Below are 14,862 nucleotides of genomic sequence, written 5' to 3' on the forward strand. Positions count from 1 at the left end.
ATGCATGATGCATTAAAGACCAAATTCGAAATTAAAAGATTAATTCAGAGTGCAAGCTATGGCCTATTATCAAACACTTTAATCATGTATTTTAATAGAAATTATAATATTGTAAGCTATAGCCTATATACCGGAAAAAAGAAATGCACATGCAGAACAAACTGTCATAGGCTATTAGTTAAGACAGCATATAAAAATAATTATTCTTGGGATAAGCATTTCTCATATGTCAATGTACAGTAAAACTATATTGTCAGAACATGGTTAAAGAAATTTAATGGTTATAGTTCAAAAGTATAAGTATGGAAACAGATAATCTTAAAAATAAGGAAAATAAGCTTAAAATATTCCTTATCCTGTGGCTCCCTCTATTGGACAACATTTTCAGGCGAACCTCTTTCAGATGAAATGCTGATTGTTAAGAAATTGCTTAGCTTCCCGAGCATCAATAACTGTATTTGGCTTCGATGAGTCTGAGACTCCCGGCCTGAGATTGTGTCCCAGACGGCAATAAATAGTTCGTGAATTTGTAAATTTTCATGGCTTAAACAGCTGGAAAATTGACTGTACTGCAGTTGTGGATGTTTTTCCCAGGCAGGGTTATTATAGTTAAATAAGAAAAAATAAAACTAGCTATTAAACATTTATGCTAATCGAAATAAACCTGAATATAAGAAGAAAAAAAAAAGTAAAAAAAAAAACATAAACTAAACGAAAACTAAATGTTGCCTTTGCCATTTCGTTTCCTCCCCTGACTTTCAACCGACGAGATCATTATCTTTTCATTAACCGACAAGGTCAAATAAAATTAGAATTAAACGAAATTACAATGAATATGTGTCTGTGACCCATTAATAAAATCCCAGGGGTTTAATTAGTTTTAGTCTACATGAACAAATAGCAGAATAAATAACAGAACATGAGGATTCATGGTCCGTGTACGTTTTGATAGTTTGTTTTCCAATTTGAAATGAAATACGCAGAAACGAGAAAACGGTCGTTTCCCGTTTTTCCGTTTGTAAAAAAAAAAACGGAAAACACGACTTCAAAACTCGTTTTTCCACATGTGGGCGATCATTACACGCCCCTTTCAGCCGATTGGTCAATAAAATCTGAGCCAGTGACATCATCTTCAGTTCTTTCAATAAAATAACAGTCCTCTGCCGCTCTATCGGTAGATGTCACAAATCGGCTTTCTTCTGTGCAACCTAATGCGTATTTCACAGAAATATTTATTTCAGAAATGTTAATCAGCACACAGACTGTTATAATGCTGTGTTGTAGTTTAATATGCATAGTGAAACTGCACTACCCACACAGAGGAGTGGATGAAAAGCACAGATAAAAAAAATAAAATAAAAAAAAAAACCTACAGTTATTTTATTCTATTTTGAATAAATAGAATAAATCACAATAAATAAGTAGTGTAAGCAATTTTGAAAAACGAACAATAGCTCATCTCTCTTTATTTATTTATTTTATATAGCCTAACATTGCCTGCTGAATATAGGCTAATGTTAATAACCCTTTGGTTAAATGATTGAGGGAATATGTAAAGATCAAACATTAAAGATTACAAATTACAAAAATTAAAAAAGATTAAAAAAATTACAGCTACATAGCTATTTTAGTTATGACAAAAATAAATAGCCTATATAAATGTTAAGCCAAAACGAATTAATTTAAAGCTGAACTGAAACAGAAACCGGCTAGGAGGGAGGGTCTAGCTAGCCTCTGTTATGTTTGACAACCTTCGAACGTCAACAGGAAGTTACTCCGCTCAGAATCGCTTAGAGAGCCTTTAATGACATCATTTTCATATTTGGGTGAACTAACCCTTTAAGGTTGAGTACCAAAATTAACTGAGTGTGCACCTGCTTAGTCCTATAGCTCCCCCTGGCTGATTTTAGGACAAAAATCGGATCTGTTGGAGATTATTTAGATGGCAAGAGAAAACCACAGAGAAAGACAGCAAATATGGGGAAGTCCCAGAGCAAGCTTGACAATTATGATACACCAGTGTGAACATAAGGTCGAGACAAATTAGAAAGAAAATTATACTAAAGATTTGGAAAAAATGGATAAACCTTAGTCCCAGAGCAAGGGTAACGCATAGCTACCTGACAAATATTCTGACTGAAACTTTCTGACTCTTCCTTCCAGATAAGGGTATTCTCTGCTTTTATTGTTATTTTTATTTCTTATGCATTCAGTTTTTATTCCTATGTATTTGTTTCCTTCTCATGTAAGGCACTTTGAATTACCATTGTGTATGAAATCTACTATAGGCCTATAAGTAAACTTGCATTGCCTTGTCTTACAGACTAAAGTTGTTTGTAAAGACTGACAAACTGATATGCCATGACTTCGGAATTTAAAAAAATTCTCACACAATGAATGTACTGATGTGTCTCTTCCATGCATCACTAGCTTGCTGCTCAGGTTCTTGAAGACAAGGATATTGGTTTTGGAATGGTAGACTCACACAAGGATGCTAAAGTTGCCAAAAAGCTTGGTAAGAAGCTTTGTTTCCATGAATTACTGTGATAATAACATTGCTTTTTAAATGAAATTTTCTTACTCTACCTTTTCAATAAAAATGCCTGATATGTCTTAGTATCTTTGAGGTTGGATTCTTACTGAAATGTGATCTTTGTTCATTAGGTCTGGAGGAAGAGGGAAGCATCTATGTTTTTAAGGATGAAAGAGTGATTGAGTTTGATGGGGAGCTCTCTGCAGACACACTGGTTGAATTCCTGCTGGATGTGAGTGAAATTTACTGGGCTGGAAGTGTCAGGGCCCATATTCATAAAAAATCTTACTGCAAAGAGTAGCTCCTAGTGACACAATTCAAAGAAAATTCTTAGAAATGTGTGCACTTCCTCTTAAAATTAAATAAAAATCCTAATGAAAGAAAAAAGTAATTCAGAAAGCATTTTAAGCATTTTAAGCATTTTAAGAGATCTTGAGATCCAAAATTGGTAGAAGTATGGACAAGGACTTAAGAGGCTTAAGAGTTTCTTTAGCAGTGGAGAAAATGGACAAAACATGAAGAGGGAGAAGAAATGTTTTGCACAAAATATGAAGAGGGAGAAGAAATGTGTTGCAGACAATGAATAACAGTGAGTTAATAAGACGCTATAGATTAGATCGTGCAGGGATCATGTTTGTGACTGATCTTATTAGAGACACGCTAACATCTCCGACACAGCGCAGAAATGCCATAACGCCAGAAATGGAAGTAGTCACTACATTAACATATTTGGCAACTGGAAAAATGCAACTATGCAGCAGTGATGATTTGGGTCTGTCACAACCTTCTATATGCAAAGTGTATAAATAAAGAATATTTATATAATGTGTGAGTACACTGAAACAGGACAAATAACGCCTGTAATTTCAAAGTGAAGGCTTATAATCCACGCTATACATAGAAGTGATCTTTTTTTCCCTTCTTGGACAACCAACCAATCACAGTCTTCAAAAGATTGTGTCATACATAGCAACGGGGTCAACCCCGCCTCCTTACTAAGATGAAAGTTTTTGTCTTTTCCTTACTCAGAGTTGCTCTCAGATCGGTCCCGAATCGCTTTTAAGCTAAGACTCCTACGTAAAAGTTTTTAAGCTAAATTAAGAACTTTCTCAGAGGATTCTTAGAAGCTTTAAGAATACGGACCCAAGTCTCTGACTGTACTTGTTTTTATGATTTCTTGACAGAGTATATATTAATATACTTAAGTAACAGCACATATTTATAATAAGAATCCTGTTCTGGATCAGTATTATTATAATTTTTAGATACTTATTGCAGGAATATTTTACACACAAACATTAGGCTAAACAATTTTGTGCATACTTGGGCTGAATGGAACATACTAACATTTGATACATGGCTTTTCCTTCCCACTTTGTGTGTATGTCACATCATGTTTTAGCTACTGGAGGACCCAGTGGAGTTGATCAGTAACCCCATGGAACAACGTGCTTTTGAGCGAATGGATGAAGACATACGCCTTATCGGCTACTTCAAGGGTGAAAAATCTGAGTGTGAGTGACATTTTTATGTCCCATTGAAGTATGTATGTAAAATTATAATTTTGTGGCTATGTTATACGTATAACTCACTCATTCCATTCATTGTGGATTTATAAGGTATTTATGAACTAGTTATATAGTGTCTTATTTGGCCCTATGTTTTTCTTAACTTCAGCGACATACTGACTTTGAACAGTTGGGATCTCTTAGATCTCTTATTTAAGGCTGGTACATTCTTTGAACATGTTCAGATATTTTTTGTGTTCAAATTATATTTGTATGTTTTTATTTAATGTTGCTTTTTTCTATTTCTATTCATGGTCTCTGTCTAGAGGGAATCTGCAAAAAGTAGAGGAAATGTAATGCAACTGTCCATAAGTTGAAATATCAAAAATGGGCAGAAATATCTAAAATACAGGTAGAACTGGGGAAGGTGGAGGGATCATAAAAGTGCACTGCAAACTGCTACAGCAAATGCTGAAGGTATTCAGCAACAAGTTCATTGCCTACTGATACAGCAGGAACAAGCTGTGTTCTATAGAGAATAATGTGATTGCAAGCAGATTGAGTTAAGGACCTATCAGCCTGTGCCAACTAGAGTTTCATGACAGAGCTTTGTATGCATGATTTACAGCTCATGAATTCTCAGTTGATTATCTGTGCCTTTGGTGGTGTGTGTTTGACATAATTTGTGGCCATAGCTCTGTTTAAGCCTTTTTTCTACAGTATTTCTTTTTAAATCATACAAGTCCAAATGTCAGCTTAACCGGGCCCTGTGGTAACCCCACATACTATTAAACGCAAAAACAGCTGATCAAAACAGTTATAGAGCCATTCCCTTAAAAGGGCATTGCAGAGAGTTAGGTGAGAGAGTTTATCTTCTTTACATGATTGCTGTACCGTTTTATTAAAAATCCTATTTCAGCTGGAAGATAGCTGAAGCCGTTTCTGTGACCTCTGGATATGATGTGAGAGCACATGCTTGATGCTTCAGCACTAAAATATTTAATTCCCAGTGTTTAATATTTTATTACAGTTTTTAAGAGTTGATGGATAATTATATTTGTGTTTGTATTTTTCTCACTCTCTTTTTATTTCTCAGACTATAAGGCCTTTCAGGTCACTGCAGAGAAGTTCCAACCATATGTGAAGTTTTTTGCCACTTTTGACATAGGGGTGCGTGCAGTCCATTCTTTTACAATATAAAATTATGTCCATGAGAAGTTATTTTGGTGCATGTTATTCTGGTACAAAAGTGAGAAGATATATGTGCGTAAATGGCTATGAACACCTTTGAGGAAACAGGATTCTGTGTTGGCTTTATTTATAAGCCTTTCATGCTGCAGGTGGCAAAACAACTGACTCTAAAAATGAATGAAATCGATTTCTACGAGCCTTTCATGGACGAGCCTGTAACCATTCCTGGCAGACCCAACTCAGAAGAGGAGATAGTGGACTTTGTTAATCAACATAGAAGGTGATATCAGTGGTAACTGCAGAACTTTGACATAGCTAAAAAAATATTATCTAAAGTATCCACTTTCATTCTAAAAACAGAGTGTTTGATCTTCCCCAGGCCCACTCTGAGAAAGCTTCGTGCTGAGGACATGTTTGAGACTTGGGTGAGCAAGACTGGATTGTGGGACTATCTGTAGGACTTAACTATTGAAAGTTATCTGTTGATTAAATGGCTACTGGTTGTTTACTCAATCAACAGGAGGATGACATGGATGGAATCCACATTGTTGCCTTTGCTGAGGAGGAGGATCCAGGTTGTCATTTCCCCATAATGGAGAGCACCAACTTGTTTACTGCTATCACCAAGAATAGATTTTGTACCTCAGAATGATTGTATTATTTGCTTAGTCAATCGCTTAATTTGCGCTCTTTTTTTCCCACTTCATAGACGGTTATGAATTCCTGGAAATTTTAAAGGAGGTTGCAAGGGACAATACTAAAAACCCAGATCTAAGCATAATGTGGATTGATCCTGATGAATTTCCTCTGGTAAGATGTTATCCCATCCATTTCTACACAGTATTTCTCTGCTTGAATTGAAACACTTGTGACAATATTGTAATAGTTAATTCATCTGCAGTTAACTTCCTATTGGGAGAAGACCTTTAAGGTGGACCTTTTCCGACCTCAGATTGGTGTGGTGAATGTGACTGATGTAAGTATCTTTGACCTTTGGTTTTGATGTTATTAAAGTATTCTTTTTCTGTCCTAGCATTCATCACTCTGTGAAAACACTTCGTGTTTTTTTTAAAAACTTCTCTACATTGAAACATGTAGGTTGTATATGACACATTTTAGCTTTAAACTATCATACTCTTTTGAGCTAAAGTTTCACATAACATACCCATAATGATCTACAGCATGATAAACCATTTAATCACACACTATTCTTTATTCAAATTTTAATTTTACAATCCTAACGCCTACTGAAATATTCTTAATTTATTAGAATTAAGTTGTTTTCCTTGGATAAAAAAAAATCCAACCTTTTGGGTACTTTTGGGGCCCTTAACATGCTCAAAAACTCTTGACATGCGCCAAACACAGCGCACAAACAGGCAAATGCTGACTGACCTACACTGACTGAAGTGTGTTTTTTTCTTTTCACATGGCTAAACAAGCAAGCATGGCGCTAACAACACTGGTGGTTCGATTCCAAGGGATACAAACATCTTATTTTTATGTATTTATTTATTTTGTATACCTCGAAGGCAATGTAAATCACTTTGGATAAAAGCATCTGACAAATTCATAAATGTAAATCTTCAATTTCTTATGTACACGTGCGCATACTGAAGAATCCCCATGGCATTTGTATGTGTCAAAGCATGGTTTTTGGCACATAGCACAATGCATTATAATCAACTTGTATATACACAGTTAAGTGAAAAAGAAAGTAGGCTACACCCTCTTTGAATTGTATGGTTTTACATACCAGGAAAGAAAAATAATGTAGTCCTTAGCAGGTCTTGGAATTAGGTAAATACATCCTCACATAAGCAACATAACCTGACATATTACACATTATTCTTTTAAAACAAATATTTATTCAACAAAAATAAAGCCAAAATGGAGAAGCCATGTGTGAAAAACTAAGTACACCCCATGATTCAGTTGCTTGTAGATCCACTTTTAGCAGGACTTGAAGTAATCGTTTTCTTTAATGGGCTTGAGATCTGGGTCCATAATCATAAAAAAGTATTAGCTCCTACACTGTCAGAACATTTTTTGTTTGCAAAACCTGTAATTTTAGGGGTACAATGGCTTGTGCCCTCAAGAGTACACCTGTTGTACCCTTTATAATGGGACCCTAAGTGCTCACAATATACCCCAACCGCACCCCTTTTTCTGACAGTGTAGTGATAAAATTCTTAGAAAATTCTTAGAAATGTGGTGTTTTCACCTTAAAATTCAATAAAAGTCCTAGTAAAGAAAAAGTAAAGAGTGTGGTACACTCTTTTATACACTGGGTATGGAAAGTATTCAGACCCCCTTAAATGTTTCACTCTTTGTTATATTGCAGCCATTTTCCAAGTTCTTTTTTTTTCCCTCATTAATGTACACACAGCACCCCATATTGACAGAAAAAAACACAGAATTGTTGAAATATCACATGGTCCTGAGTATTCAGACCCTTTGCTGTGACACTCATATATTTAACTCAGGTGCTGTTTCTTCTGATCATCCTTGAGATGGTTCTACACCTTCATTTGAGTCCAGCTGTGTTTGATTATTCTGATTGGACTTGACTAGGAAAGCCACACCTGTCTATATAAGACCTTACAGCTCACAGTGCATGTCAGAGCAAATGAGAATCATGAGGTCAAAGGAACTGCCTGAAGAGCTCAGAAACAGAATTGTGGCAAGGCACAGATCTGGCCAAGGTTACAAAAAAAATTCTGCTGCACTTAAGGTTCCGAAGAGCACAGTGGCCTCCATAATCCTTAAATGGAAGACGTTTGGGTCGACCAGAACCCTTCCTAGAGCTGGCCGTCCAGCCAAACTGAGCTATCGGGGGAGAAGAGCTTTGGTGAGAGAGGTAAATAAGAACCCAAAGATCACTGTGGCTGAGCTTCAGAAATGCAATCGGGAGATGGGAGAAAGTTGTAGAAAGTCAACCATCACTGCAGCCCTCCACCAGTCGGGGCTTTATGGCAGAGTGGCCCGACGTAAGCCTCTCCTCAGTGCAAGACACATGACAGCCTGCATGGAGTTTGCTAAAAAACACCTGAAGGACTCCAAGATGGTGAGAAATAAGATTCTCTGGTCTGATGAGACCAAGATAGACGTTTTTGGCCTTAATTCTAAACGGTATGTGTGGAGAAAACCAGGCACTGCTCATCACCTGTCCAATACAGTCCCAACAGTGAAGCATGGTGGTGGCAGCATCATGCTGTGGGGGTGTTTTTCAGCTGCAGGAACAGGATGACTGGTTGCAATCAAGGGAAAGATGAATGGGGCCAAGTACAGTGATATCCTGGACGAAAACCTTCTCCAGAGTGCTCAGGACCTTAGACTGGGCGGAAGGTTTACCTACCAATAAGACAATGACCCTAAGCACACAGCTAAAATAACGAAGGAGTGGCTTCACAACAACTCCGTGACTGTTCTTGGCTGTATTAGATCAAAAGGGTGCTTCTACTAAATACTGAGCAAAGGGTCTGAATAGGACCATGTGATATTTCAGTTTTTCTTTTTTAATAAATCTGCAAAAATGTCAACAATTTTGTGTTGTTCTGTCAATATGGGGTGCTGTGTGTACATTGATGAGGAAAAAAAATGAACAAATGATTTTAGCAAATGGCTGCAATATAACAAAGAGTGAAAAATTTAAGGGGGTCTGAATACTTTCCGTACCCACTGTATGGTTGTATTTGAGGGGCTCTGTACCGCACCCCTTTACATCTACAGTAACTAAACTTCATACAGTCATGGAGAGGCAACAAATGTTATAACTTCTGCTTACATTGACTGATTTTGATGAAACTTCAGCTGTGTTTTTGTTGTAGGGGGCTGATCACTATTGTGAGTCAAAGTCATAGTGCCACCACCTGGCAGCAGGAAGTGTGTCACTTTCAAAATGCTTTAAAATCACCCTCTTACTGTAGCACAGTTTGCTTCAGTCTTCATCAGAATAATGTCAAGACACCACAGATGTACACCTGTGAAAGGATTCTTGATATATGTATATGAATTCTCTTGTCATGGCAACATGTCAAACTTTAATTTTTTTGGGGGTGTTTTTAAGACTCTTAGCATGCTTCAAATTGCATGAAGCTAAACACACAAATACAGTGCATCTGGAACATATTCACAGTGCTTCACTTTTTCCACATTTTGTTATGTTACAGCCTTATTCCAAAAGGGATTAAATTCATTATTTTCCTCAAAATTCTACAAACAATACCCCATAATAACAATGTGAAAGAAGTTTGTTTGAAATCTTTGCAAATGTATGCAAAAAAAAAAAAAAAAAAAAAAAAAAAAACTTTGTTGAAGCACCTTTGGCACCAGTAAGAGCCTCAAGTCTTTTTAAATATGATGATACAAACTTGGCACACCTATTTTTGGGCATTTACTCCCATTCTTCTTTGCAGGACCTCCCAAGCTCCATCAGGTCATTCAAGGACATTCTCAGAGTTGTCCCGTAGCCACTCCTTTGTTATCTTGGCTGTGTGCTTAGGGTCGTTGTCCTATTGGATGATGAACCTCAGTCTGAGGTCCAGAGTGCTCTGGAGCAGGTTTTTATCAAGAATGTCTCTGTAAATTGATGCATTCATCTTTCTATCTTGTCTACCAGTTCCTGCTGATGAAAAATAATCCCCATAGCATGATGCTGCCACCACCATGCTTCACTGTAGGGATGGTATTGACCAGGTGATGAGCAGTGCTTGGTTTCCTCCAGATATGATGCTTGCTATTCAGGCCAAAGTGTTTTTGTTTCTCAAAGAATTTTGTTTCTCATGGTCTGAGAGTCCTCCAGGCGGGATGTCATGTGCCTTTTACTGAGGAGTGGCTTCCGTCTGGCTACACTACCATACAGGCCTGATTGGTGGAGTCCTGCACAGATGATTGTTCTTTTGGAAGGTTCTCCTCTCTCCACAGAGAAATGCTGGAGCTCTGTCAGAGTGACCATCGGGTTCTTGAACTGAGCCCTGTGGGACACCAGTACAAACAGGATCCACATCAGATCTGAATCCCTAAACCCAGATTGAAGGGGCTCAAACAGATTATTGACCGTTAAATGGTTGTGTAATTGAAACAAAACAACACCCTCTAAAATTTTGGCAATAAATGGAAGATGAGAAATTGGATGAAAAGTACTGAGATTGTTCAAATCATTATTTTGTTTTTTTAATATGGGAGTGACAACAGCAGTTTTAAGTGCAGTTGGCACACAACCAGTGGCCAAGGAGTCATTTATTATTGTAAGAACAACAGGGTACAAGTAACCAAAACAAGATTTAAATAAACTAGAAGGCAGGCGATCAGGTGTAAGCTTTCATACAAGATACCTCTGCACAAAGAGACTCAGAGGTGACTAAAGAAAAATTAGAGAAGGGTGTACCGGAAAAACTTGGTAGATTAACTTTAGAAACATGAGGCCTAAAAGAACTAAGAATATCTTTGCGAACGTTATCAATTTTTAAACTGAAGAATTTAAAAAAATCATTTCATAGTAGACTGTTAATAATGTGAAAAAGCTGCCTAGGGTTATTATGATTGTAAGGCGGGAAGCTTACGCTGCTATTTTGAACCAATAATCGGAAACAAAAAGCAGTTGAAGGATGACGTGCATAATTCAGTTATTTATCTGACTCCAATATAATTAATCTGACTCCATTAAAATTGTTATTTTTACCTCTTATTCATTAAAAGTAAAAGTCTTTCTTTGAATTGATAGGAAAATGTAGGATTTAACCTGAACGTTTAGATAATGAAAGTTACAATCAATTTAGCTTTCAACATTATCAGTTACAAAAGGAAAGATTCTTAAAACCTTTAAAGCAGGCAAAGTTATTTATGTTACATATTTAAATATAAAGACAGTAGAATGGAACAACATACTGTATAGAAAACTTATGCACTGTAATAATGAAATAATGCACTGCTGCGCAGAAGAGGCCGTAAAAGCCTTTCTTGTATTCAGAGGTTACGCACCAGTGTGCGGGAGTGGCAGGGTTAAAGCCTTTCTCCCTGAACATCAGTTACCTTTCCTTCTTATATCCTGAGCAAAGCATTGTTATACATGAGTGGAATACCAACACCAAAACCAACTGACAGGAAACCACAAGATATGGCAAATGGATGGTGATCAAGAGGGGGAGAAGTACATTAGCATACTCTCCTCAATACATGTTTAAGCAATACCTAGATTGTACATTAGGATATTTCAATGTCTCCAATAATTACACTACCATTCAGTTCAGTTTATAAGCTGTCAGATGAGACCAAACATAGTTAGTTAGAAAACACTAGTAGATAAATAGCATGTAGTTGAAAGCATATATGTCATGTGAAGCAAATGGTACAGATTAGGTGTGTTGAGATATAAACGACTCTGTCTCTCCAAACAGAACCATCCTGTGCCTGGAGTGTCCCAACAGTCCTCAATCAGCATATTGATGAATCCCTCGCACTAGATAGGCATTAGCATACTGTGATGATAAAGGCCATTGTGCCATGTTTAATTCACATGTATACCTTTTTAAAGGGATTTCTGAAGTACTAGGGCAATAAAGAGTTCTACCCATATTTTCTCAGCCCTATATGATTACTTTCAATAATCTGAGAAAAATAGGAAGACCGATAGAATATACAGTTTGTACAGTATAAAAATCATTATGTCTAAGGTCCCCATAAAACATGGAAACCCTTGTGTATGTGTGTTTTACAGGCTGACAGTGTGTGGTTGAGCATGCCTAACGATGAAGCTCTACCATCAGCTGAGGAGCTGGAGGACTGGATAGAGGATGTTCTCTCTGGAAAGGTCAACACTGAGGATGATGATGATTATGATGATGATGATAATGATGATAGCGATGACAATAGTAGTGATGAAGACCATTATAGTGATGATGATTAAGTGGTATGTACACTGTAAAAAAAAAAAAAAGAAAGAAAGAAAGAAACGGCAGCTTTGGTTACCAGAACGTTACTGTAAAAATTATGGTAGCAACATTTTAAGTTTTACTGACTGAATTTAAATTTACAGAACAAAATGTGTATTTCATTATCTGTAAATATCCCTAATATACATAACAGATAAGAAAAACTAAAAAAAAATTGTTATTTCAATAATAAAAAAAAATAAAAAATAAAAATATTATATATATATATCAAATGTGAAGTGTAACAAAGGGAATTCTGGGATTGCCAATTTATGTTTTTCACATTATTATTTTTTAATTAATAGATGACTTTTTTTCTTTTTCCCAAAACTGTACATTTAACAGTATTTTACTGTAAAATTACAAGAAATGTCTCATTACATCTATTCAGTGTTGGGCACGTTACTTTAAAAAAGGTAATTAGTTATAGTTACTAGTTACTTCTCACAAAAAGTTAGTAACTGAGTTACATCATATAAAAGTAACTAATTACCAGGGAAAGTAACTATTGCGTTACTTAAAATTAAAATGTCAAATAACTTGAATGCCCCCAATATTCAATACAAGTCTAAGAATAAATAATTCTTGATCCGATTCGCAATATATCGGGAGTCATGGAGTGGGTCAGACAGGATTTTGACCACTTCATTAAGTTTTGTTTTATAGAAAGCCTCTCTTTAAAGTGAATTTTGTTTTGTAAAAATTGTATCTTAATTTTAATCAATGTTTCATTAACCAATTGCCTGGATTTAATAAATAAGAAGCAAATATAGCAGGCAATATAATCATGGATGCGCGGGCGCGATCACTGGCGCATGAACTGGAGCGCGAATTATAGGCTAAATGAACAAACTCAGCGGCTGCTTGCCTTGAAGACATGGGAAATATATCTATAAAAAGCTTGAAATATCTACTTTAAAACTAAATAATTAAAAACGAAAAGAGTCTACTCTGATTATGTAATCCGAATGAAATGTGCATTTTCTCTCTAGGCGCGTCCAGTAGGCTATATGCGGAGATGATGAGAGTCAGCAATGTCAACTTCATCTTTGCAGCCGACACTGATTCAGAAAACATTACTTTATTAATAAACAATTAAAATGTCTCCTTGCTCCTTGTTGTCATATTCATAATCATTACTTTTGCAGGTTCTTTATGGCAAGCGTTATGCGCGCGCTTGAGTGCATAGCCTATATTACATAAACGCTCATTATTAGTTTATTCTCTCCAGTATTTAAGAAATTAAATTAATATAAATGTGATTAGTCAACTAATGGCTTAAATGAACAACTACTAGTTGACTAGAAAAACTTATTTTACATATTTTCGATCCATCATGTCACATATGTTTATCACAGTAGATAGGACCTATGAACCAGAAAGACACAGCTTACATTTTACTAAAAGGTTTTTGTCTTTATGCTTAACTAATGTGAAATAATGAGGATATTTCCACATTGAGAAACTTGTCTTGCTCTTGCCTTGACTCGCCATGACTGCCGCACATACTTGAATAAACGGAAACACGCCCACAGTGCGTCTTTATGTTTACAGTGGTTGGCATCCACCAATGCGTCGCTGCTGTAAACAGGTTAGGCTGTAGGCTATACTTCAGCCAAAATTAATTAATTTAAAAAAGTAACGTACAACACACCATATGGTAACGGTAACTGAGTTCATTTATTTAAAAAGTAATGCGTTACAGTATTAGTTACTGTCAAAAGTAACTGCGTTACTGCCCAACACTGCATCTATTACAGTTTTTCACCATAGAAAGTAAGGGAACTTACCAATAAACAATTAACAGGTTTTTACTGTAGCATTTTAGTTTTAGCATTCTTTTACTGTTAAAATTATATATTTTTTTTACAGTGTAGAGAAACTACAATCATAGAATGCTGTAAAAAATGTTCTTTCCACATTGTATTGATGATATCCATTTTAAATAGTTAGTTCAATCAAAAATGAAAATTCTGTCATTAATTAATCAACATCATGTCGTTCCACACCCGTAAGACCTTCGTTCATCTTCGGAACACAAATTAAAATACTTTTGATAAAATCAGATGGCTCAGTGAGGCCTTCATTGCCAGCCAGATAATTAACACTTTCGGATGCTCAGAAAGCTACTAAAGACATATTTAAAACCGTTCATGTGACTACAGTGGATCAACCTTAATGTTAAGAAGCAACGAGAATACTTTACTTGTGTGCCAAAAAAACAATATAACGACTTTATTCAACAATATCTAGTGATGGGCGATTAGAAAACCCTGCTTCATGAAGCTTCACAAATCTTTTGTTTCGAATCAGTGGTTCGCAGCGTGTATCAAACTGCCAAAGTCATGCCCCCCTCAGTGGTGAATCATTTCACGCTCCGAACCACTTCTAAACAAAAGATTCGCGAAGCTTTGAAACTTCATGAAGAAGTGTTTTGAAATCGCCCATCACTAGATATTGTTGAATAAAGTCCTTATTTATTTATTTTTTTTGCCAGACAGAAAGTATTCGTGTCACTTCATAACATCAAGGTTGAACCACTGTAGTCACATGAACTGTTTTAAATATGTCTTTAGTAGCTTTCTGAGCTGAACAAAGGTGCAACACTCACTCTTCAAAGTTCAAGGTTTATTAATTAAAACAACATGATGTTTCGGCCATCCAAGGCCTTCATCAGAAGTTGAATGGTAAGCACCTC

General features: G+C 36.1%; 1 protein-coding gene across 1 annotated transcript in view; it reads left to right on the forward strand.

Annotated features, from left to right (window-relative positions):
• The window catches only part of LOC137031687 (calsequestrin-2-like), a 52,812-nt gene extending 40,673 nt beyond the window's left edge, over positions 1-12,139 (forward strand). Inside the window, exons 2-11 of the mRNA XM_067402833.1 lie at positions 2,431-2,515; positions 2,665-2,765; positions 3,936-4,047; positions 5,138-5,211; positions 5,382-5,512; positions 5,612-5,657; positions 5,753-5,807; positions 5,942-6,042; positions 6,134-6,208; positions 11,951-12,139. Of these exons, the coding sequence (XP_067258934.1) occupies positions 2,431-2,515; positions 2,665-2,765; positions 3,936-4,047; positions 5,138-5,211; positions 5,382-5,512; positions 5,612-5,657; positions 5,753-5,807; positions 5,942-6,042; positions 6,134-6,208; positions 11,951-12,139 (969 nt within the window). The remainder of the gene's footprint in view (positions 1-2,430; positions 2,516-2,664; positions 2,766-3,935; positions 4,048-5,137; positions 5,212-5,381; positions 5,513-5,611; positions 5,658-5,752; positions 5,808-5,941; positions 6,043-6,133; positions 6,209-11,950) is intronic.
• Positions 12,140-14,862: the final 2,723 nt, after the last annotated feature.

This window comes from Chanodichthys erythropterus, chromosome 12 (genome assembly GCF_024489055.1).
Source record: "Chanodichthys erythropterus isolate Z2021 chromosome 12, ASM2448905v1, whole genome shotgun sequence".
Lineage (NCBI taxonomy): Eukaryota > Metazoa > Chordata > Actinopteri > Cypriniformes > Xenocyprididae > Chanodichthys > Chanodichthys erythropterus.